Source organism: Parasteatoda tepidariorum, chromosome 4 (assembly GCF_982258835.1).
Source record: "Parasteatoda tepidariorum strain Cologne lab strain chromosome 4, Ptep-v5.0, whole genome shotgun sequence".
In the NCBI taxonomy this organism is placed as follows: Eukaryota; Metazoa; Arthropoda; class Arachnida; order Araneae; family Theridiidae; genus Parasteatoda; species Parasteatoda tepidariorum.
In genome coordinates this window covers 65,769,526-65,793,463 of record NC_141758.1, presented here as the reverse complement: position 1 = coordinate 65,793,463, position 23,938 = coordinate 65,769,526, and the positions used below count along the sequence as shown (strand labels likewise).

The following is a 23,938-nucleotide window of genomic DNA, read 5'->3' as shown; positions in this document are numbered from 1 at the left end:
AGCAAGCAGGTGGCAAAGTCCCATACTCTTCATAAATAGAATGAAACACAACTTGAACTCTTCGCCTCTCTAATAATATTTTCTAATTGATTTTATAAGAGAAACTGATAAAATAAACAAAAACTGGAGAGAACTTGAGCAAGTAGGTGGCAAAGTCTCATACTCTTCATAAATAGAATTAAACACAACTTGGACTTTTCGCCTCTCTAATAATATTTTCTAATTTTATCTTATAATATTTACTAATTAAATAAATTCTTAAGTATACATCACACGGATATCCAATAGATTATTACAAGGTAATGTAAATTTTTTTCCTTCTTGAAGGAAAAATTTAATTTTAGGAATTTATTAATGTCTACGATTGAGATTGTCCTCTAATGTTTAAGTAAAAGAAAATTCACCACTGCTGTTTCCTACAATTTAAAGTTAGCTTTTGAATACTCATATTCAAACACTTATGAGTTAATTAAAATATTACATATTAATGTAAATCAGGGTAAACAAATGCACTAAAAAATAATCTAACCCACATGAATTTTTTTTTTCTTTTCAGAAGTACCTTAGATTTTTTTCCAGTTAAATTTAAGTTTTCAAAAATAGTTTAAGTTTACACTATAAGTGCTAATTTATATTTCTTAATTATAATCTCTAACTGAATCCTTCCAGTCTTTATACTTTAAATATATACATTTAAGCTTTAGAATATTTTTTAAAAAGTTGATATTTTTCTAACTTTTATAGTACCCTTTAAAATTCTGAACTTTTGTTGGACGCATTATTTCAATTTAATGAACTTCTAAAAAACTAGTTAATATTATTTTGAAAATGGCGTAAAAGTTCATTATTGTTAGTAAATTGGAAATTCTTCATTTTTATTAGTTTTATCATGCTAATTAATTCCATCACACATATAAAATCAACTTTAACTTTATTATTTTTTTTTTATTTCCTTTCTTTCATTTAGAAAATCTCTAATATCAAATAAGTGTTAATGTAATATAAAGAAACAAATATCCATAGAATAATATTTTAATATTATTAAAACTATTCTTTCACAATATACTTTAGAAAACACAATACTGCTAAGTTTTTTTTTCTTTTAAAAAAATTGTTTTTTTATTTTTTTATTTGCGATTGTTATTATTGATTGTTATATTTTCAAAAGTAGAAGTTTCAGTTTCAAAAATCAGGTATATTCGAAGCAAGCAAATACAATTGTAGTTAGTAATAATCTTCAACAAATGTTAATCGTCTGCCAACATAAATAAAGGGGAGGGAGGTAGAAAACGACATCTTGAAAACATTATGTAAAGCGATAGCAATGCATAACAGGAGGTGGGGAAAAAAAAGAGAGAAAAGACGAATTATCGTTAACAAACATTCATTGTTTTCAAACTCAAACGTAGGAGGCTATGTTCATAAAATAAAGAATAAAATCTACTGTTTCTTAGAATTTTAGAAACGGAACTCGGAAGCTGTAAAATACTTCAAAGCGGAACAACACACATCAAACAAACCAACTTTTTGACTGATGCGTGCGCCTGCCGTACTCGGAAAATGGCCAAGTTTAGTTAAATAATAAACTGAAAACAAATACATCCTAAAAGAAAAAGAAAAAAAGAGTAAAAATAAACAGAAGTAGGCGGTTGCAGTGTTTGACCTTCACGATCAAAATCAATATTAACACCGCCTCAGGTGATCGGTCCTTATTTGCAATTGAACAGAAAATGATAGAAAGCTCTTATCGATAAAATATCATTTAGAGAAAATATAAAATAAGATACTAGCGTAATAGGCATCGCAATTTACATTTTACATGCATCAATTTCAAGATTATATTTAGTTAAAAATGTGCTTATTAATCTTAGATGTCTCAACTTAAATTCTTAAATCTCGTATAACAACAATATGTATCCCTTTTTCGATTCTCATACGCGTGGTATTTTATATTGGTCTCAATCCAGTAGATAATAGCTGTTTTCGCTCTCCTTTAGCGAAAAACAAACAAAATACACTATTATACTACGCTACATGTAAAACTGATTGAATTATAAAAGGTGTTTTACACTATTAGCACCACATAAATGTTTATACGACGGTTATAAGTTAAAAAAAACAAATTGTTATCAAGTACCAAATTTATAAAAATTAAAGTTTTTGAGGAGAAATTACTTCAACGATAGCATTTATTTACGTTTTGTTCAAGATAGTTAAGGTCATAATATCGTAACTATTATCTTTAGAACATTCCTATAAAGAACTTCTTCGTATTTAGAACTGGTTTTTTAGAATAATTTCGAATTCAATAACTGCTTCAATTTATTAATTTTTTTTAAACAAGCAAAAAAAAAATAGTTTTCAATTCGATACTAGCATACCATGTGATTTCTTCTTTAGAACACTCCCATTAAGAAGAACTTTTAATATTTAGAACCGTTGATTTAGAATGATATCTAATCGAAAAACTGACTCGAGATATTAATCTTTTTAAAGCGAGCAAACGAATAGTTTTTGAGCAAACGATTTTATGAATGACACTTTCAGAATAGTTTTTAATTGGATACCTGCAAGCGATTTCACCCGTGGGTAAATCGTAGCATTTGTTTATGCCACGATTCAGCAGCCAATGAGATTCGACACACACGATAGCGACGTCGCTTGCAGGCATCAAATTATATCTGATCCGAAAATTGATTCACCTAGATAATAAACCAAATCTAATAACTGTAACCATAACGTTAACAGGCCATGAACAACCACGTGATTAGGCAAAACCATGTCATTTCAGCCATATTCTTCTTCTCGAATTGTAAGAATCCGATTTTCCATGTGAATTTATTAAAATTTATTTTAATGTCATTTTTCTGGAAGTATGCAAATTACTATTTTTCATTCTTTTAATAAAATTTCAGTTATAACGTTTTGCGCATTCATATCACATAACAGAAAACCTTAATCTTCTACATCAGGCAATTTACTAAAATTTATATTAATGCTGACAATCTTGTGCATATATGTTATTTATTATTTTCTTCATGTTTTTAAGTAAACTTAAATTATAAAGTTTGGCGCTTTCATTCTACTACAAACAGAAAATATTAGTCTTAAATCAACTCATGCATTTAAGCAAAATTTATATCAATTCTGTCACTCATCAATAGGGTTTATTTACGTTTTTCATGTTAAGTAAACTTTCTATATAACATTTGGCACATTCATTCTATCACGCAACAGAAAACATTGCTCCTAAACCAAATCAATTTTACCTAGAAAAACACAAACGTAAATAATAAAAAAATTAAAATACGAAAAAGTTAATGAGTCAAATGTTATATTTAAAGTTTACTAAAAACTTTAGAAATAGTATATCTTAAGCTATACAACTATATCTAAAGTAATATCTAAGCTATACAACTATATCTAAAGTAATATCTAAGCTATACAACTATATCTAAAGTCATACGATTATATCTAAGTTAACATTATATCTAAAGTTAACTTCGAAACTTCAGATAAAAAGTTTTGCTCATTAATTCTATAACATAACAGAAAATATTAGTCTTAAATCTAAATGAGACAATGTTACTTTTTATTTATATCAAAAACTAAAACAGATGTAAATAATAAAAAGTTAACTCACATCCTGGAGGGGGCGGGGAATCTTTTCTAAACGTACTAAACGAGTGCAACACGGAAGACGGGATAGCGGAGGCGGCCATAGCTGCTGACGATCTAGATCACTCGACTTGAAGAGGTATTCCCAACCAAAATTAAAGACCCGTTACCAGCGGACACAAAGTAGTAATTTATCGTAAGCACTTAAAAAAAGTAAAACAGTCGAGATTGATTTGACGAGTAGCAAATGCGAAGTTCGACGAAAGAGCTTGTTGGGAGGATGGTGGTGGGTCGTAAACGGGGTCAAGCGGGCTGGGTCGAGGTCAAGCGTAGGCCTTCCGAGGAAAGCCCTTAAAAGGCGCGAAGAGTAGGCGTCCGGCAGCAGTTATTCGAGGGCAAGGGCACGACAACTTTCTCTTTATTTTATGCTAATTAATAAAATAATTTGATGTGCAACAAAATGTAAATTTATTATCTTTATGCAAAAGGTATATTTGTCCAGAAAAAATAACAGAATCAAGTTATTGATAAATAAATTTGAATATATGGGCTGTTCAAATATTTCGTAAGTAGCTTTTTTACTTACTTATTTTTTTGGCACTTTTGGGCACCGTCTCCTCCATCAGCAAAAATAAGCAAATTACAAACCCTCTCCATGATTACGTTAAAAAGCCACAACATTTTCCCTTATTTAAGTTTTAACTTTAGTAATCTAATTTTTTTAAGAATTTTAGAATTCAATTTAAATAAAAAAATACTTTGAAAAATGCAAAATTTACACTCATACGTTTATTTTATAAAATTTTAAAAATAATTGAAGACGTTTTTCTCCAACTTTTTATTTTACCAAATTTAATTTTTTTTTCTCTCTAAATTTATCAAATTTACAAAGAAATGGAAATAAGGGGATTTTAGTGTCTTGCGTAAGAATTGCTTATACCCTTCCTTCCCCTTTGTCAGTAAACATAAGCAAATCACATTCTCCTTTAAGAGCTTACGAAACATTTGGACGGCCCCATAATAATGCGATGAAATTAATTCGTAAATATTAATATCATGTTTTGTTACAATTGAACATCGCGGAGGTAAAAAATGAGAACCCACCTCTTCATGGTATGGAGATAAACAAATTTATGTTTTCATGAAATATATATACTATTAAATTTTCCAAATTGGAAGACATGTTGGTAAACATTTGCTAAACATCACTTGACTTAAATGTAAGTTATTTTATAACCGTCGTTGAACAGCCGACCCAATCTTGGGTTTGTCGTAAACCCAAAATTGGGTTTGTACCAATGTTCAACTCTGTAGCCTTGTAATTTTGAACCAATCCAGAAGACAAGGAAACTCCAGGATCAGTACCCCCAGTGTCATTGATTTGTTATGGGAACATGGAGGACTTTGTAACTCGACAGATTTAACGTGCATCAGTCACCATTTACAATGGGAGTGTTCGGCCGGCTGGGATCGAATCCACGAACTCTTGGACAGGGGCCCAGTGCCCTACCAACCAGGCTATCCCGGCATCCAAATGAAAGCTATTATTGAAAATAATTATTTAAAAAAAGAAAAGGAAATTTTTAAAAGATGAGGGTTATTATTTTGTTACAGCGAGATTTTCAATTATAGCAGGTTGATTGATAGAGTTTTTGGGCGCAAGATCTGAAATGAAATCTACCTAAACGAAAACAGCAAGGTAAGAAAATGAAATAATGTTATAAATTAAGCCTAAAGCAAACAGGACATGGAAAAATATGCAAAATTAAAAAAAAAAGTAAAAAGTGTATCAGCTTTATCTATCTAGAAAACAGAAAGTTTATAAGTGTTTATAAATACAATTTCAGAGATATTCTTTTCAAAAGGAACTTAAAACGGATCTCCATTTATGCGGATCTCATAAATCAGCTAATTCTATTTCAATTGATGTTACGTTTTTTCCAAAAAGTAAAAGGTAAGATCATAAAGGAAAAAAAACAAAACATTACAAAATATGAATTGATATATACTTTAAGATAACATGTTTAAAAAGAATTCTTTTCAATTTTTATTTGTATCTTGAATACTGGCATGATAACAAAGAAAACAATGTTTGAAGTCCAAATCAGGGTTATCAAGTTTTTGACATGCGTTAGTTTTTAACAGTTTTATCCATGGATAAAGCCGCCTCATCTAAAACCACAAGTCAAAAACTTTAAAAATTGCATTGATACATTATTAATAATTTAAAAACCACTCTGAAGGTATTGTTTAGTATCAAACATTTGATATTACTTTTCTAATACATTCGCTAAAAAATATCTAGACAAAAATAATCTCTTTTATGACATAAATATATTTTAAATATAGGCCCCTGTATGCTAACAAAACAGCTGCTTCAAGTTCTATAACTTTTAAGTTGCTTTACAGTCATAGAACTAGAAAAAATACATTGTAATAATGTTAAAAAAAATTCTATCAAAATAAAAATAAAAATTTTAATAAGAGTTATGCATGCTATCATTTTTTTTCTCTTCATTTAAAAAAACAAGGCAAAGTGACACTTCATGTTTGAAAGTTAAACTGCTAAAAGTCTGGATCCTACAGAGTTCTCTTACTTTATTTTATTAAAATTGTATGCTTTTTATAATTATTTTTTCAACAATTATCTTCATAATTTGGATTTTAAGCAGCTGTAAAACTAAAATTTTTTAAAAACAAACGAAAGAAAAGAGGAAAAAAAGAAAATTATAACAAAATAAAATATTTTCACTTCAATAGTATGAAAATAAAAAGAATTGCATTGCATTTCTTAGTGTCTGTTTAAAAACTTCTTGGAGAAGATGAGAGTTCTCAAATAAAATAAAACAGTAAAAGAAAATATGAATATGATGCAATTTTTCCCCATCTGCTCAAAAACTATATTTTCTATGTCAATATGTATTCGCCAGCTATATTAACTTGTTTTGCCAATCATATATTACATATTATAGAGTGGCACTACGATTTTATGTTTGTTAAAACAGTATACAGTGTAACAGTACTAGTGTAAAACAGACATAAAGCAGAAAAAAGTAAAACCGTGGTAAAAAAATATGAGCATATTTTTCAAAGATTGACACTAACGAGATGAACTATTAGAAAAATATGTGTAATCTTTACTCTTTTTTTTTTTTTTTTTTGTTTTTAGATACAATTTCAACAATATCCCTCTAAAGTTATTATTGTTTGCAAATTTACTTTTGATTTATATTCGCAAATAAATATTGTTTCAGAATTTTATGCCCTGCAACTCCATCTTCATTGTTTTCATCACCATCATCAGGAACAGGTATTAAGTCAGATACTGAAAGAATTAAAAAGCAATGGGAAGTGTATTGCAGTCAATATCGACTTCGAGAAAACTTCAGCCACACAATTTTATTCCGAGGAGCCAATGTTCCAGATTGAATACAGAGATGACATTCAAAGGTTTGCTGGGGAAAAATTCCACGCACAAAATTTACTATTTAAGCTGGCTTTGCCCCCACACCACACTTTTGAATTGGACTCAAAGACCTCTTTCATAGACAAAAGAACAACTAGTTAGAATAGAAAGAATATCAGAACAGTTTCAAACATAAACAAGTGTCTTTTAGGGGGGGGGGGGGGAATGAATGAACTCCAATGAATCTCTTTTTGATGTTTTAAGGTTCTAGTGAAAAATTAAACAAGTTCGTATTTTTAATTGCAATTTACCACCACCAAAAATGTTACGAAGTACTTATGATTTTTGGGTTGACAAATCAGAATTAAAGAATGTCACTATATATCTTCAAAACGAAAAATTATACATGCAATTACACTTACGTTGTAGGACATCAAATTCCGTAAAAGTACTGCTGTTAGGAACGATTTCAAAAGGCGTAAAATATGCAACTCGTTGATGAAGAAACAAAGCTATATGACAAAGGAGTAGGATGAAAAAGGAATGCGGAGGATTGAATTGTTGAAATTCTAACAAATTCAAAAATTTAGTCACGACAAATATACAAAACCACAACACAAACGCATCATTTTTATAGTCGTATGTGACGGAAATATTGAACTGTCAAAAACATATACCTACGCTCACAAAAAATTAAAATGTTTTACATGTTTTGCTAAGCATTGAACAATTAGCATGTAAATTTCCTTTTAAATATGAATAGTTACATAATAGAAATAAAAGATCGCTTGTGTTCAATTATGTAATAACATGCATGAAATTTTAAAAAAAAGAAAAAAGATGCTGAATATATATTGTAAAGGAAAAGTTACACAAATTCGAAAGAATTATTCAAAATAGAATAACTACAATATTTATATTTCATAAGAAATTGCAATACTGTCATAAAAAATGATTCATTGATTAGTTTAAGTGAATTGAAATAAATTTAAAGAAATAGAAAAGAAAATTTCAAAAATTACATTTTTCAAATTAACTAAAAAAGAGATAATTTTATTTTCTTCAGAAAAACGAAGGGGACGTTAGTTTCGAAAAACGTAAACGAAATAAAAGTTTATTAGAAAGTGATGCACCATCGTTTATTACTGTCGATTATTATTGTTTGATTGAGTTCTTTTTAGTTTTGAGTCTATTATGTTAGAAAGTGGTCACGTTAGGCAAAGTTGAAATTTTAGCACTCTTGCTAGTTAAAAAATGGACTAAATTTCATTGGAAAATAAATACTATTGGTTGATAATAATGCGATAAATTATTTTTTTAGCGGTCAGACAGTAATTAAAACTTATATCGCCATCAAGCACAGCTTCGGTTAAAATTAGAGCATTCTAGCTAGTGAGAATTTAAATAGTCGATTAATCACCTATGACGATAATAGAGCGACATGTATAGATCATGAAACGATCAGCTTGCGTTAGCATGGGACACGCAGATCCAGTAGAAATTTGAGAGCTCCGGCTATTTGGAAAGGAATCGAAGTCCCTATTGTGAGATTCCACCTTCACAGATATGATTTATAAAAACGCACTAAAAATAAGACTTGAATAAAAAAAAATTAATAAAAAAGCAGAGAAGAGGATAGACGTTTTATATTTTAAAGCATCACTTTTTTTTCCTTCCTAGTTTTGGAGCAGTGATATCAATCTACCTAGAATTGTAATTCTTTACATGTAGAAGGAATAATTTCTCCAATTTGATTATATTTTTCTCCGGTTATTTGGAATTTGATACGGCTATTTGGAAAGGAATCGAAATTCCGATTGAGAGATTCCACCTTCACAGACATAAAAGAAAGTTTATAAAAACGTAGTAAAAATAATACTTGAATAAAAAAAATAATAAAAAAAGCAGAGAAGAGGATAGACGTTTTATGTTTTAAAGTATCACTTTTTTGTTATTGCTAGTTTTGGAGCAGTGATTTTTAATCTACCTAGAATTGTAATTCCTTACATGTAGAACAAAGAATTTCTCCAACTTGATCGTATTTTTCTCCGGCTATTTGGAAAAGAATCGAAGTTTCGATTGTGAGATTCCACCTTCACAGACAGGAAAGAAAGTTTATAAAAACGCAGTAAAAATAAGACTTGAAAAAAGAAAATTAATAAAAAAAGCGGAGAAGAGGATAGACGTTTTATGTTTTAAAGCATCACTTTTTTGTTGTTGCTAGTTTTGGAGCAGTGATATTTAATCTACCTAGAATTGTAATTCTTTACATGTAGAACAAAGAATTTGTCCAACTTGATTATATTTTTCTCCGGCTATTTGGAAAAGAATCGAAGTTCCGATTGTGAGATTCCACCTTCACAGGCATATAAGCCTTGAATAAAAAATAATAAAATAAAAAGTAGAGAAAAGGATAGACGTTTTATGTTTTAAAGCATCACTTTTTTGTTGTTACTAGTTTTGGAGCAATGATTTTAATCTACCAAGAATTGTAATTCTTTAAATGTAGAACAAAGAATTTCACGAACTTGATTATATTTTGAATATTATGTATTGATTATATTTTGAATGTTATATTTTAAATTATATATAGAATAAAATAAATAAATTTCCTCCTTTAGCAATTAGAAAGCAATTTTTCGGCGCTAGCAGGGTGTAATTTTGGTACAGCTAAGATTGATTGGAGCAAACCTCACCTAGATTATATTTGAAATCTATATTCTTTTTAACTCCATCTCCAATTAATGTTAAAAAAAATTTACAAAACAGACGTTCAAACAAAGACCGCTTGTAGCTGTGATCTGGCTTTTTTCCAAACGTCCTACTTCGCCTGCAAATTGAATGAAAGCTAGGAAACGATTTTTCATAACACACAACAACGTTACAAAATGAAAACAAAATTGAGTTGTCAAGAGAGTACGGAGACGAAATTTGAACGTAAATAAATAAAAGATAAAACGCTAAAATAAGCAACCGGGTCAGCGGAGTAAAGAAAGTTAGTTCCGAGTTGTGGAAAAGATGGCGCGGAGAGATTTATCAGGAAAACCAACATTTTTAGAGTAATTAAGCACAGGCGTCTATCGTAAAGTTATCCTGAATGCACCCTTAATGTTGAATCTAGAACGCTAATATATAAGCGAGACACATTAATGCTAAATTTAGTTTTCACAGAAAAGTTAAGATTATATTTAATATTGAGGGAATAGTAAGTAAACACATTTATACCCCCCTTTTTTTTCTTCAAACGGAAATCTCAATTGCCTTTTTAAAAATTGTGATTCAGAATTGAAATAAATAAATAAAAATCTGAGCTTAAAACAAGTCAACAAAAAAATAAAAATAAATAAACATGCCAAAATGGATCGTAGCCAGATATCTGCTTTAAAAAAATAGTAAATTGAAAATACTGGACTAAGTCAGCGGTTCTCAAATGTCATTCCACGGAACTCTAGGGTTCCGTGGAAGGGTACAGGAGTTTTGAGAGTTTGGACATTTTTACTCAGTTGCAATTTTCGAAACCTGTCATTAAATTTATATTCAATAAAACTATCCATTATTTATTTCCCATTTCCATAATTTTTGTATAGTTATTTAATTATAATGCTAGTGAAGAAAGGAAAGTAAAATTAAAAAATGTATTTTCTAAAAATAATATATGGAATAAATAATGAAAAGGATACACATTTATGGAAATTTGCATCAAATAAAAATAATAATGAAGTAATATTTTTCTCTAATAACTTCGACTATTCTCGGCATTTGTTTTCTGTTTTTATTATAACGAAACCCATATTTAAGCTCATTCATTTTCCGTTTATGCACCCACTAAAATCAAATTATGAACTAGACTAGATGCCGCTGAAGAGACCTGCATATTCAACTTTCTGACATAAAACCCAATTTCAAGACTAGAATTGATAAAATGATAAGATGAAAAACATTTTATACTTCATTAAATATTCATTAAAATTTTTCAAAATAATTAATTAAGTCCCTTCTTGATTAATATATTCACTATTGCTGATGGAATTTACTCATTAAGTCTAGGAGTTCCGCCAAAAGATGATCGATCATTCAAGAGCTTCATAGCGGCAAAAAACTGGAAACCCCTAAGCTGCATTACTAAAATACAAGTTATTTTCTTCGCCTTTTTTTTAAAATTATTTTTAAAGGTATTCAATTTCTTTACATTAATGAAAATATTTTTGTCAGACATTATAAATAGCCTAACACTAAATAAATAAAACTCTTAAAATAAATTAACAAAAATATAAAAACAAATTAATTAATGCATTTAATTGGATATCTGTCAGACAGCTTTAAATTAATATAAACTGAAAATAGTGGATTCATTTATATATGTGCATATTTTTTATTTCTAAATCATATTTAATCACTTTTAAATGCATTCCAGTTTCTCTTTGTTGCGAATACCAGAGAACTTCTTTCTATGAATTATGACAATTGAAAAAACTTATCAATATCAAAAAGTTGATTTAAATAATTTCTTCTCCAATTATTTTGAATATGTTCTAAATTCCTTTTCTTAAAGTCATACATTTCTTCTAAAGAGCTTTTTAGGAATTAAGTTTTTTTTTTTTCCCCTCACGATATTGACGTTTATGCAACGTGTAAAAATTGAGAGAACAACAGAGAGAGAATTGACGAATTGGGAGAGCTCACAGCTTTAAAATTGAAAATAAATATTTAAAAAAAAAACTTAAATTATTTATTTACAATCGACGTTAAACAGCCGACACAATTCTAAATTCTACGACTATCAAGGCTCAACTCCGTAGCCTTATAATTTTCAACACAACTCAGAAGACAATTGGGAACTCATGTATCAAGCATTGGGACAAACTAGCCCTCGCAGAGGACTTTTTAATGGAACTAACTTGCATTTGCGTTACATGGTGAGAAAATCCAGGAAAACCTCAAAGACGTCAATGAAATTTTAACAAATTATCCGTCTACCACTGAGGATTTTTTACGCTTTGAGGGTACATGTGTTATCAAACAGAATTCTTTTTAGTAAATATTTTCAACTTTTGAAGGAAAAAAAAACAATTATTGCGAAAGGAACAATTGGAAGACAAACAATTGAAGAATATATTGTAACAACAAACAAAAAAGAAGCAATTATTGGGAAGCAATCGTCGGTGTTTTTGGGGGGCAATAAACAGAGAGGGGGCTGAGCCCCTAGTACTTAAAAATTAAATTGATTTAAATCAATTATTTTCTTAAAAACAGCACAGTTGATTTAAATCAATTATTTTTTTTAAAATCAAGTGATTTAAATCTCCATTTTTATCGTGATTTCAATCAAGTGATTTTATTCATGCCAACCTTGTTATATTCTGTTTTTTGGAATGTCTTTACTCTCTCGTGAGATGCTTAACTACTCTCCTCCGATAAATCCCGCCAACGGTCACAATGTTGGCACACGGATGGCGATTTATTTTTTTGACGCTTGTTTTAAAAGCCTCGTTACTGTTAACGTGCAACGAGCAATAATGATGAACAGAGACTGCTACAGTAATTCAATCTTACGTTTTTAATTTAAGTAATTTAAAGCTCCTGTCTGGCTGACATCCATTTTGGCATGCGGATTTTGTAACCTATTTAATTTTGCATTTATTATGTCCTTTTTTTTCTTCATGTGTTTACCCATGAGTTATCCTTAGTTGAAAATTCTGATTTTTTTTTTTTAAATTTAAAACAAAAAGGAAATTGAAATACATTAATAAAATGAGGAAAACAATTAAAGCAAAATATGCATATTTATTTGTTAGCAAAATATAATTGATAAAACTACTTGAAAAAATATATCGAGTATGAACTACATAGTGGAACAAATTCCTTTTTGTTGTTTTCTGTTGCATGCGATTTTTTTAAAACAAATCTTGCCTCTGTATCACTGATTTCATATCTGCAATCGATTTCTTTCTCCAAGTTACAGTTTTTTTTTTTTAATGACATTTTAAGTTATTTTTTGGCTATATAACAGGGGATCGCATAAGTGTTGCGACAAATTTCTAGGGGAGTTGGTCACATTATCAAGATTAAAATTGCATAGGAACCATTTGAAGCCATGGAAATGTCGTCATGCGCCACTAAGGGCTCTTACCCGTGTCACGTGCTTCTGAACTGGCCATATTAGGAAAGCGCCCCTATCAGAGAATGAAGACGTTTCCAGGCATAGGTTTACCATGCAGTTTTTATCCAGATGATGTGCCCTAACTCACCTAGAAGTTTGTCGCACTATTTGCGCGACCTTTGTTACATATATCTAGGGTTCACACCAGCAATGAAAATTTAGTGGTCCGAAAACTTAGTTAATCTTAAAAACTTACTTAAACTAAGTCGAATTTTACAATTACATAACTCATGTTACGGTATACGCATCAAAATGTTCTACTAGCCATCTATAACACCTTAAAACCAATCAGGTTCATTAGCCCATGATTGAAAATTAGTATTTATTAAAATTAAACGTAAAAAAGCTTTAATATTAGTAAATAAATTCAAAATAGAGATTAAAATGATGAGACCAAATAAATACATAAAAGAGGAAAACAGAAAAAGTAAGAACTAACAAAACATTATACTTAAAAGTTATAAAATTTTAAGTAAAGATGATTCTAAAACTGCAAAAAATATTATTTTATAAAAGAACAATCATACTGTCAGTATAAGAATGCAAAGCACAACATGTAAGTTAGAAATTTCAACATTTAAATTTAAAAATTTTTGTACCAAACACTTTCTGTTATTCCATTTGAATACCACGTATTTGAATTCCATACCACGCGTAGAACAATAAAATTAGTACAACAAAATTTTTTTAAATGCATTATATTCGATGCAAAAAAAAATTTTTTTTTGTTAATTCCAGATATATTTCAAGGAGACAAATTTGTCAACCACGCATAATTTTGACATTTGTAAAACATTTGGCGACAATTGTAACCATACGAGCGCGAACCCTTTTAATTACTAAAATAATTCTAATTTACTCTCGGCACAAGTCTATCTTTTACACTATAGCGTTTTAATAAGTTTTAAAAGAATTTTTATTTAAGTATACATAAGAAAAAATAGGTATAATTAAAATAAAATCGTTAAACGGCGAATAGTATTACATGTTGTTGTTTCTAATGCTACTTGCCAATACCAGCAAGCCTTGGGGCAGAGAGTGCGCTTTTTGTTTTTCAGAAGCACCATACATGGCCAAAAATACGACTTCGGCCACACATACGTCACAGCCCGTTTATAGGGCGAGCCCATTCATACATCCCAGAATCATTTGACCTGAATCAGAGAAAGATCAATCCCTAATTCAATACCCCCAGAGGAATGATTTGTTATGAGAACACGGAGAACTTTGTGACCTGACAAATTTAACGCGCACCAGTCACCATTTATTACACGGGGAGTCATCGGCCGGCGGGAATCGAACTCACGACCTTTTAGACATAGACACAACGTCCTACCAACCAGGCTATCCCGGCCCATAGACAAATAATAAATTATTGGTAAAATTTAAAAGTTTCACGCCATTAATTATATTTAGTCCCTTTTCTTTCTTTCATTTTGAATATGCATTAATAATTTGCATAGATTCCTCTCTCCTTATTTTCTGTGGATGAAATCTTCGTTATTAATAAAATATCAACAGTTAAAAAAAAAAAAAAAAAAGATTTAAATTATGCCGACCCAATTTAGTGAATCTGTGCGTTTCTTAAGAAAGTGCTTTTTACATAAAGTGCAACATTCGTAAAAATTTGTACAGCATATTCAATTTACTTCTAGGAAGTTATTAACATTCCGTAACTGTTATCTTGTAAAGAAATTAAACAAAGCGGTAAAATTGCAACAGGAATTCTTGGCAAGATTAAAATATGACATCTTAAGAGGAAAATAAAAAATGAAAATTTTCTCTTCAGAAGATAAGCTATCGATATGTTTTAAAGAATCCTTTTCTATAGAGTAAACAAATAGATAAGCTAAATAATAACAGTTATAAAAAATGCTAACCTCAATTATATTTTATAAGCGGCGTTGAACAGCCGGTTCAATTCTGTGTTTACGACTATCAATGTTCAATTCTACAGCCTTGCAATTTTGAACCCAATCCAGAAGACAAAGGAACTCTTGGATGAAGCATTGAGACAAACTAGCTTTCGTGGCGGACCTTTTGATGAAACTAACCCACACTTGAGTTACGCAGAGAGGAAAACCACGACAAAACTTCCACGGTTAGAGCGACATCAAGGGGATTCTAACCCATGATCCGTCTACCACTTGAGTTATTTTACGTCATCCCTCTGGTCGATACAAGTTGGGAACAAAATTTGTATTAACAAGCAACAGCTGGGATTCGATCCTGGGTCACTTCATTGGAAGACGAACGAACGAATTTTATCATGAGCCCGAAGCCACGACCCAGCGTCGGTTCGGGCTGAGCCCTGTTACTACTTAGTTAGCTTACTTTAAATATTGCTCATAAAATAGTTGATCCAAGTATGCAAGCTAGCTTATTCCAGATTTCGAGTTTCACCAAATTTTATTCATTTTATATGAATAACTCAGTTCATCATTCATAAAATAATAATTCATGAAACATTTTTAAATATTTTTTCGTGAACTTTAGACTAGCAAATTTTATAATAGTCTGTAAAAAATTTGATTTAAGTAAATGGTAGCAAAGAAAAAGCGAAAAAGGCAAGGGCCTTAAACGATCGATCGTTATATTTTTCAGATGGTGTTTTCTATCCCATATTTTCAGGGTCATAAAAAAAGAATGCTTATTTGAAGAAAATGCGTTTTCGTGTTCGATTTCATAACTTTAAAATACCATCCGTACTAACTAATAATCATATTTCCAATACATAGGTCTAGACACAGAATCATTAAAATTGCATTTTAATGCATGAAAACCAGATCATTAGATTAAAAGTTATTCAGAATTACTCTTTTTTTTATTTATTTTTTTTTTTGAGCAGTACATTGAATATAAAAAGTTTGTTAGGAATTTTTTGCCCTTTAATAAAAGTGTGAAACGCGTCGAGGATATCTAAAATATTGAAGACGATACAAAATTAACTATTATCTTGCCTAAAATTTACTTATTTATTAAAAAATACAAAATAATATATAGCTAAAATTTATATTTAACTGTTACCACTTAAGTGCAGAAATCAGTAATTCTGCAGATTATCTCGGGTTATCTGTTATATTAAGCTGAAAAGTGTTTCATTTCTTAAATTACACAGGTTATCTGCAAGTTACCCATATAATCTGCATATTACTCATTTAAGTGAAATTAAGATCTTTGCAACATTTTTGTACGCTTAAATTAAAAAAATTTGATTTATTTATATAGAACCGTGTAACTACAATCAATTAATCAACAAATTAGTTGAAAGAATCCATTATCAATCAATTAAATAACCATAATACAAAAAAACCAAACTATTTAAAATATAATTGCAATTATTGCGAATTAAGTTAATAAAAATTTTATTACAAGGAAAGGAGAGAAATTATTTTTGAACTTCCGCGATACGGAAGTCGTTAATGTGCACTTTCTAAGTAAAATACGGGAAACTCTTTAATTCCGCACTTTAACCGAGCAAATCAATTAATCTGCAGATTAGCTACGTTAGCGCCTACCGAACAGGGTTCCGTTGAAGGATTACAAGGGTTCCAAGAATGATAAATTAAAAATAATAATTTATTTTTAAATTTTTCCTCGAAAATACAAAATTTGGCTTATTTAGTTCATTTTCTCATTAAGCAAACACTAAAATCAAATTCAGAACTAAACTAAATGACGTTCAAAACTTGCGAATTTAACTGTCCGAACACAAAACTAATTTTTAAGATAATTAACGATAAAGTGATTGTGATTAATGAATAAAAATGTTACTCTTCTCACTAATTGTTTTCAATATAATTAAAAATCTTTAATTTTTTAACACATTCACAAGTGTCTCCTACTTTATCGATAATGTCAGTGTTCCATCAAAAGTGGATTGATAATCTAGAGCTCCATAGCTGAAAAAATTTAGATACCGCTGAGCTAGGCAAAGAGCTACATTACATGAGCATACATTTACTGCTTTCTAACTTTAAAGGCAACATCTGTAAAAACGAAATACTAATCGAAGGTGCGTAGCCATATTATTCAACAAAAAATAAGCACCTTTTAAGCACTCAAATATTTTTAAGCACTTTAAAAAAATTTCATAAGTAGGAAAATTTTTTGACAATTTACGTTTTTATCTTGTTTTAACCGTCATGTCCAAAAAAAAACCTCTTTTGGCAGTGTTTTTGACAATTGTCAAAAATCATGAAATTTTGAATCACGCAAAACGAATGGCGATTTCATACGCCATGGACAGACAATACGCCGAAATAGATTGGGGATGAATTAATTGTGAAAACGTTGAACAGAACAATGTGAACTGTGTCTTTTGCATAATTCGAAGCGAAAATCAACATAGTAAAGGAAAAATCTCATTTTGAAAAAGGGAAAATTAAGCACTTTTTAAAAACACCCAATGAAAAAAGCACCTTTAAGGGCTTTTAAAAAACGAAAATAAGCACCTTTAAGCACTTTTTACAAATGCTACGCACCCTGTAATAATCAAAACACGAGAGAACAGCAGGCGCTTAATTGCTCAATATAACCTTCCATTCAAATCAAAATATTCACTATAACTACGCCATTGATATACATTTAAAAAATAAATATTCTAACCTGAGTCACTACTGTTGAGGATTTATGATAACAGATGGCGCTGAGCGCAAACAATTTTCTTATTATTTTTTCTTCACTTCTTAAGTTTCAGTTTGGATTTAACCACTGAACCACAATGAAATAAAATCCTTTTTATTATTACAATTTGTGTAATTATTGTCGAATTATTGTAGAATTCGAATCATGGTGCTACACCGGCCGGGAATAGGCCACCTGCATGAAATGTAAGTTAACATTTGTTTTGTTTGGTCTTCCTTAAGTCGGTAATTTATTTTGATATTTTATTGCATTAATTGTATTGTATTTATTATAGTAACGTGCGAGCTGTTTATAATGGATGATTTTGAAAAATTAAAGTCCAAAAGAGCAGTAATCAGACAGCTGATTACAAAATTAATAAATAAAATTGATAAATCGTTATTAGAAACACTTCCTGATTATCCTGATTTGTATGATTATCTAAATCAGTTAAATGAAAAAAACGAAACTTTAAAGGCTCTTGATTTAAAAATTGAAAATTATTTTGATAAGAGCGAGGAATTAGAGAGTGAAATCATACAAAGTCAAGAGTATCAAGATCGAGTAGTGGCTTATAAAGGCAAAATTGAAAGATATTTACTGAAATGCCAGACTACAAGACAGGAAGTAACGCTTAATAGTGGTAACAATAATTTACAAGAAAATATAACTTGTAGAAATATCTCGCACGTTGCTAACGTTAAATTACCTAAATTGGAGATAAACAAATTTTTTGGTGATGCTTGTGAGTGGCACAGTTTTTGGAATAGCTATAACATAGCTATACATAGTAATGAGAGTCTTAAAAAAATTGATAAATTTAATTATCTTAAGATGTATTTAGGGGGAGTTGCTTTAAGTGCAATTTCTGGATTCTCATTAACTGAAAGTAATTATGATTCTTCTATTAAGTTGCTTACCGAAAGATTTGGTAGGCAAGATTTAATTATTAGTAGTCATATGAATAAACTTTTATCAATTAATTCTGTAAGAAATTCATATGATATTAAAGCTCTACGTAAGTTCTATGACGAATGTGAAATCCACATTCGCAGTTTGCAATCAATGAATGTAACAAAAGGTAGTTATGGTAATTTACTCTGTCCTGTTATTTTGCAAAAGCTACCAGAGGATTTAAATTTAGATTATAATAAAAATAGAAAATCAAGTGTAGATTTTGACATTGATGAACTAATTTCATTTATTAGAAAAGAGGTAGAATGTAGAGAAGCCTCACATGTGTTGTCTAATAGTTCTAAAAAACTAAGTGTTCATTTCGAAGCGCAGCAACGGTCGGAGAGCCATAGTAAACATAATTATAATCGAAAGTTCTCATCTTCCTCAGCATTAGTTTCGGCATCTAACAACATATTTTGTTTGTTTTGTAATTCCAAATATCACGAATCGAAAGATTGTTCTCTGACCATCGAAGAAAAAAAACAAACGCTGAAAGATCAATTTCGCTGTTTCCGGTGCTTAAAGAAATATCACACATCCAAAAAATGTTGGAATAAATGTATTTGCACATTATGTAAGAAACCGCATAGCGAATTAATTTGTGATAAATCAGCAATAAATAATGAGTCGAAAGAGAAAAACGATACTTTGGCATCCGTTACCACTTCATGTGTTTCGAAACGAAAACAAAATGAAATGATATATTTACAGACTTCTTTAGCGTATTTGATTTATGGTAATGTAAAGAAGTTGGTTAGAATTTTATTTGACTCTGGTAGCCATCGCAGTTTTTTGAAACGGGATATTTGTAATGAGTTGAACCTCAGGACCATTAAAACTGAACGGTTGCATGTTTTCGGTTTCGGAGAAAAAATTTCCAAGGGGTGTTCTTATGATTTAGTGAAAGTGAATCTTCAGAACAAAAACGATAAAAAATTAAATGTGTGCATTGAAGCATTTGTAGTAGAAAAAATAACGTGTGGGAAAATAGCCGCACCCCCTGAGAGAATTAAACAATTAGCAAGGAAAAATAATATTTTTCTTTCGGATACCGGAGAAATAGCTGATATAGACATTTTGATCGGCGCCGATTTCCTGCATGACGTAATCTTTGATACGTCTTTGAGGCTCGGAAAAGGGCTCGTTGCAACCGATAGTTTATTTGGTTTTGTGGTTCAAGGGAGATTCATGAATAATTGCCAATTAAGTAGGATTGTAAACAATACTATAATATCTGATGTTGATTATTCTTTGTTTTGGAACCTTGAAGGATTAGGAATAAATACTATGAACGAAGAAAATGTTGATAATAAAAGTGAATTGTTAAAAGGTTTTAATTCTGATTTGCATTTTGAAAATAATAGGTATAGTGTACGACTTCTCTGGAGACCAAATACAAAACATTTGTTAAATGATAACTTTGAGCTGGCTTCAGAGAGGTTTGACAAATTAAAGAGAAGATTTAAAAATGATAAATCCTTGTTTGAAGAATATAAAAAAGTTATAAAAACTTACGAAAATGAAGGGATAATTGAGAAAGTTAAAAACACTGATCCCCAAAATTATAAACAATGTTATTTACCTCATAGGGCTGTTATAAGAAACGATAAACTAACTAGCAAATTAAGGATTGTATTTGACGGTTCCGCGCATAAGAAAAATGAATTGTCTCTTAACGATTGTTTGTATATTGGGCCAAATTTATATCCAGATATATATGAACTTATGCTAGCGTTTCGGGAGAACAAGATTGCTTTTATAGGGGACGTTCAGCAAGCTTTCTTACAAATAGGGATTAATGTAGAAGATCGAGATGTCACAAGATTTCTTTGGTCAGATGACCCCGATAATGATTCGTCTACAGTAATTTATAGATTTTGCCGCGTACTATTTGGTATCAACTGTAGCCCTTTTCTCTTGGCGGCTACTATTAAAGAGCATATTAAAAAGTTTGCAAAATCAAAGCCTCTTGCGTATGAATTACTAAATGAAAGGGTATATGTCGATGACGTCATAGGGGGAAGTGGCAGTACAGATACAGCATTTCAAATAAGTTCTGATTGTGTTGAAATATTTCGGGATGCGGGAATGGTATTGAGAAAGTTTCAAACAAATGATAAAAAATTACGTGAATTATGGAAGAATGCAGGTATAGAGGTTCAGAATGAAAAGGAATCGTTAGGTCAATCAGGCTTTCCATTTAAAGTTTTGGGAGTTTGTTGGGATCCTGAAAAAGATCTATTTTACTTTGAGTCCAAATATCTGTTAAAAATGATAGACACAGGACAAATAACGAAACGATTTATTTTGAAAATCATTGGGCGTATTTTTGATCCAGTAGGATTTTTGGGACCCTTTACAATGCTTCTAAAATCTCTAGTTCAAAGCATTTGGAAAAGCGGATTGGAGTGGGATCAAGAGCTACCCTTAGATATGGAAAATCAGTGGCGCGAAATATGTAAACAATTCGGTGAACTTAATGATTTGAAAATACCGCGTTATTATTTTTTTGAAGCAGGTAACAAAGAAATTATAAGTTCACAATTACATATCTTCTCTGACGCCAGCTTAAAGGGTTATGGTACAGTAGCATATATCAGATCAGAAACTAGTGATGGGCATATTTCTACATGTTTTGTTTCAGCTAAAAGTAGAATTGCGCCCCTCAAAATGATTACATTACCACGACTTGAGCTACTAGGTGCCCTCCTCTCTGCTAGATTATTTCGAACTATTACTAGAGCCATAAAAATTCCGTGTGACAGTTTCTTTTGGTGCGATTCCTCTATTGTGTGTTGCTGGATAAAAACTCCTGCCATTCGTTTTAAACAATTTGTGCGTAACCGATTGGAAGAAATTCAAGAGATTACTCAACCTAAGGACTGGTTCCACTGCCCCGGAATTGACAATCCTGCCGATCTTATTAGTAGAGGTGCTTCCATGAGTATATTGAAGAATTCCGACATTTGGTGGAAGGGGCCACCTTGGTTGTCGCTTCCGACCGAAATATGGCCAGAATTGAAACTCTTCAAAGAAAGTGATGAACAAATTGAGTATCGTAAAAATGAAATCACCGTTATGAAATGTGTAGATGGTGAAGAACTTGAGTTGATAAATATCGCTAACTTTAGCAACCTCGAAAAAGTTGTTAGAATCATAGCGTGGGTAGTGCGATATTTGAACTGTTTAAAGAAAGTTAAGCCGAATATGGATACTTTGACTGCAGAAGAGCTCCGAAATTCTGAAAACTTACTCAAGCAAAATTCTTTGAAAGTGAGATACTAGCTCTCCAATCTAGTTTGCCTATTCCAGCTTCTTCTACTATTTTCAATTTAGCTCCTTATCTTGATGAAAAAGGTATCCTGAGAATCACAGGAAGATTGGACGAAGGAGATTATTCTTTTGATGAGAAAAAGCCTATAATCATACCAAGACAGTCTAAATTTGCAGAGTTGCTTGTCAAGCGAGAACACGAAAATGTATTTCATTCTGGAGTAGAGAGCACTCTAGTTCAAATTCGGAGAAGATTTTGGGTGCCTAAAGGAAGACAATTAGTAAAAAAGGTTGTCTCGAAGTGTTTGACTTGTCGCAGATACACAGCCAAGCCTTCTACCCAAATGACTGGACAGCTTCCAAAAGATCGAATTAGTGAAACTCCTGCTTTTACCGTATGCGGAATTGATTTTGCCGGACCAATCTACATCAAGGGTGAAAATGGAATAAAGAAATCATATATAGCCTTGTTCACATGCGCAGTCACGAGAGCAATACATCTTGAATTAGTCTCAGACATGTCTACTTCAAATTTTCTGCTCGCATTCAGAAGATTTCTCTGTAGAAGAGGTGGTTGTCATACAATCTACTCCGACAACGCCAAGACTTTTAAATGTACCGATAAAGAGCTTCAAAGATTATTTGATATTTTGGAAAATTCCGAGTTCAAAAACTTTCTTGCTGCTAAAAGAATATCCTGGAAATTCATCGTCCAACTTGCCCCTTGGTGGGGAGGATTTTATGAAAGATTGGTAAAAAGTGTCAAAGAGCCTCTAAAGAAAATACTTCGAAAAGCTCTCTTAAATTTTGAAGAGATGACCACTATATTGACTGAAATCGAAACCATCGTTAATCTTCGACCCTTGTCCTACGTCACTAACGAAATTGGTGAACCGGAAATTCTTACCCCATCACAATTTTTAACCCCTGGTAAAGAAAAGGCTGAGTATCCAGCCCATTTCATAGAAACCATCCATAGAGAATCCACCAAAAAGATTCTTATAAAAAGAAAAGAATACCAAGCTACATTATTGGCTAATTTATGGAAGCGCTGGAAGGAGCGCTATTTGTTTAATTTGAGATCTGCACACAACTTTACTTCTCCTAACCGAACAAAATGTTTGAAAGTGGGAGATGTGGTTTTAATGGAGGGCACCACAAAATCAAAACTATTATGGGACATAGGTATCATAACAAAAGTATTTCAAGGGCGTGATGGACTTGTAAGATCTTGCCTTATTCGCAAATCCAACCGCGAATATAAACGCCCAGTACAACTTATTTATCCTTTAGAACTCAATGACTGAAATGAACAATGATAATGTTTTTATTTTAATTTTCTTATTAGATTATGTTTTTTTTTTTTAATTTCTTTCAAGTGAATATTTGCATCTCATTTCAAATTTATTTGCATTTAAATGTTATTTTTTTTAAATATGTTTATGCTATTTTTGTCTAATTTTTATGTTTAAAATTTTAGTGAACTCGGAGGAGTTCAAGTGGGGAGTGTTGAGGATTTATGATAACAGATGGCGCTGAGCGCAAACAATTTTCTTATTATTTTTTCTTCACTTCTTAAGTTTCAGTTTGGATTTAACCACTGAACCACAATGAAATAAAATCCTTTTTATTATTACAATTTGTGTAATTATTGTCGAATTATTGTAGAATTCGAATCAACTACTAACAGCCACAGTCTTGTCACTTTCCTCAGCGCGTGTATCCTCCATAATCTCTATACACTAATATGTACAGTAGAAAATCTTAAGTAACGATTTGCGGAATAATGAAGGCGCGTGATTAAAATATGGATCAAGTGTTGACTGATAACATTCCAATGTCACAATTTTTCTGAGTACGGAAAGTCCATCCTATCATAGACCGATGACGAAAAGAGG

The 23,938-nt window shown here is 30.8% G+C and overlaps 1 protein-coding gene across 5 annotated transcripts in view; it reads right to left on the bottom strand.

Annotated features, from left to right (window-relative positions):
• The window catches only part of Pax (paxillin), a 114,342-nt gene that overhangs the window by 51,345 nt on the left and 39,059 nt on the right, over nucleotides 1–23,938 (bottom strand). For 2 of the 5 annotated variants that reach the window (XM_071182387.2, XM_071182388.2), the window contains exon 1: nucleotides 3,644–3,831. The exons of 1 other annotated variant lie outside the window; for it this stretch is intronic. In XM_071182387.2, the coding sequence (XP_071038488.1) occupies nucleotides 3,644–3,722 (79 nt within the window). In that variant the 5' untranslated portion in view covers nucleotides 3,723–3,831. Of the gene's footprint in view, nucleotides 1–3,643; nucleotides 3,856–7,446; nucleotides 7,541–23,938 lie in introns of those variants that run through there. 2 more of the 5 variants (XM_071182386.2, XM_071182384.2) reach the window with 2 other exon arrangements.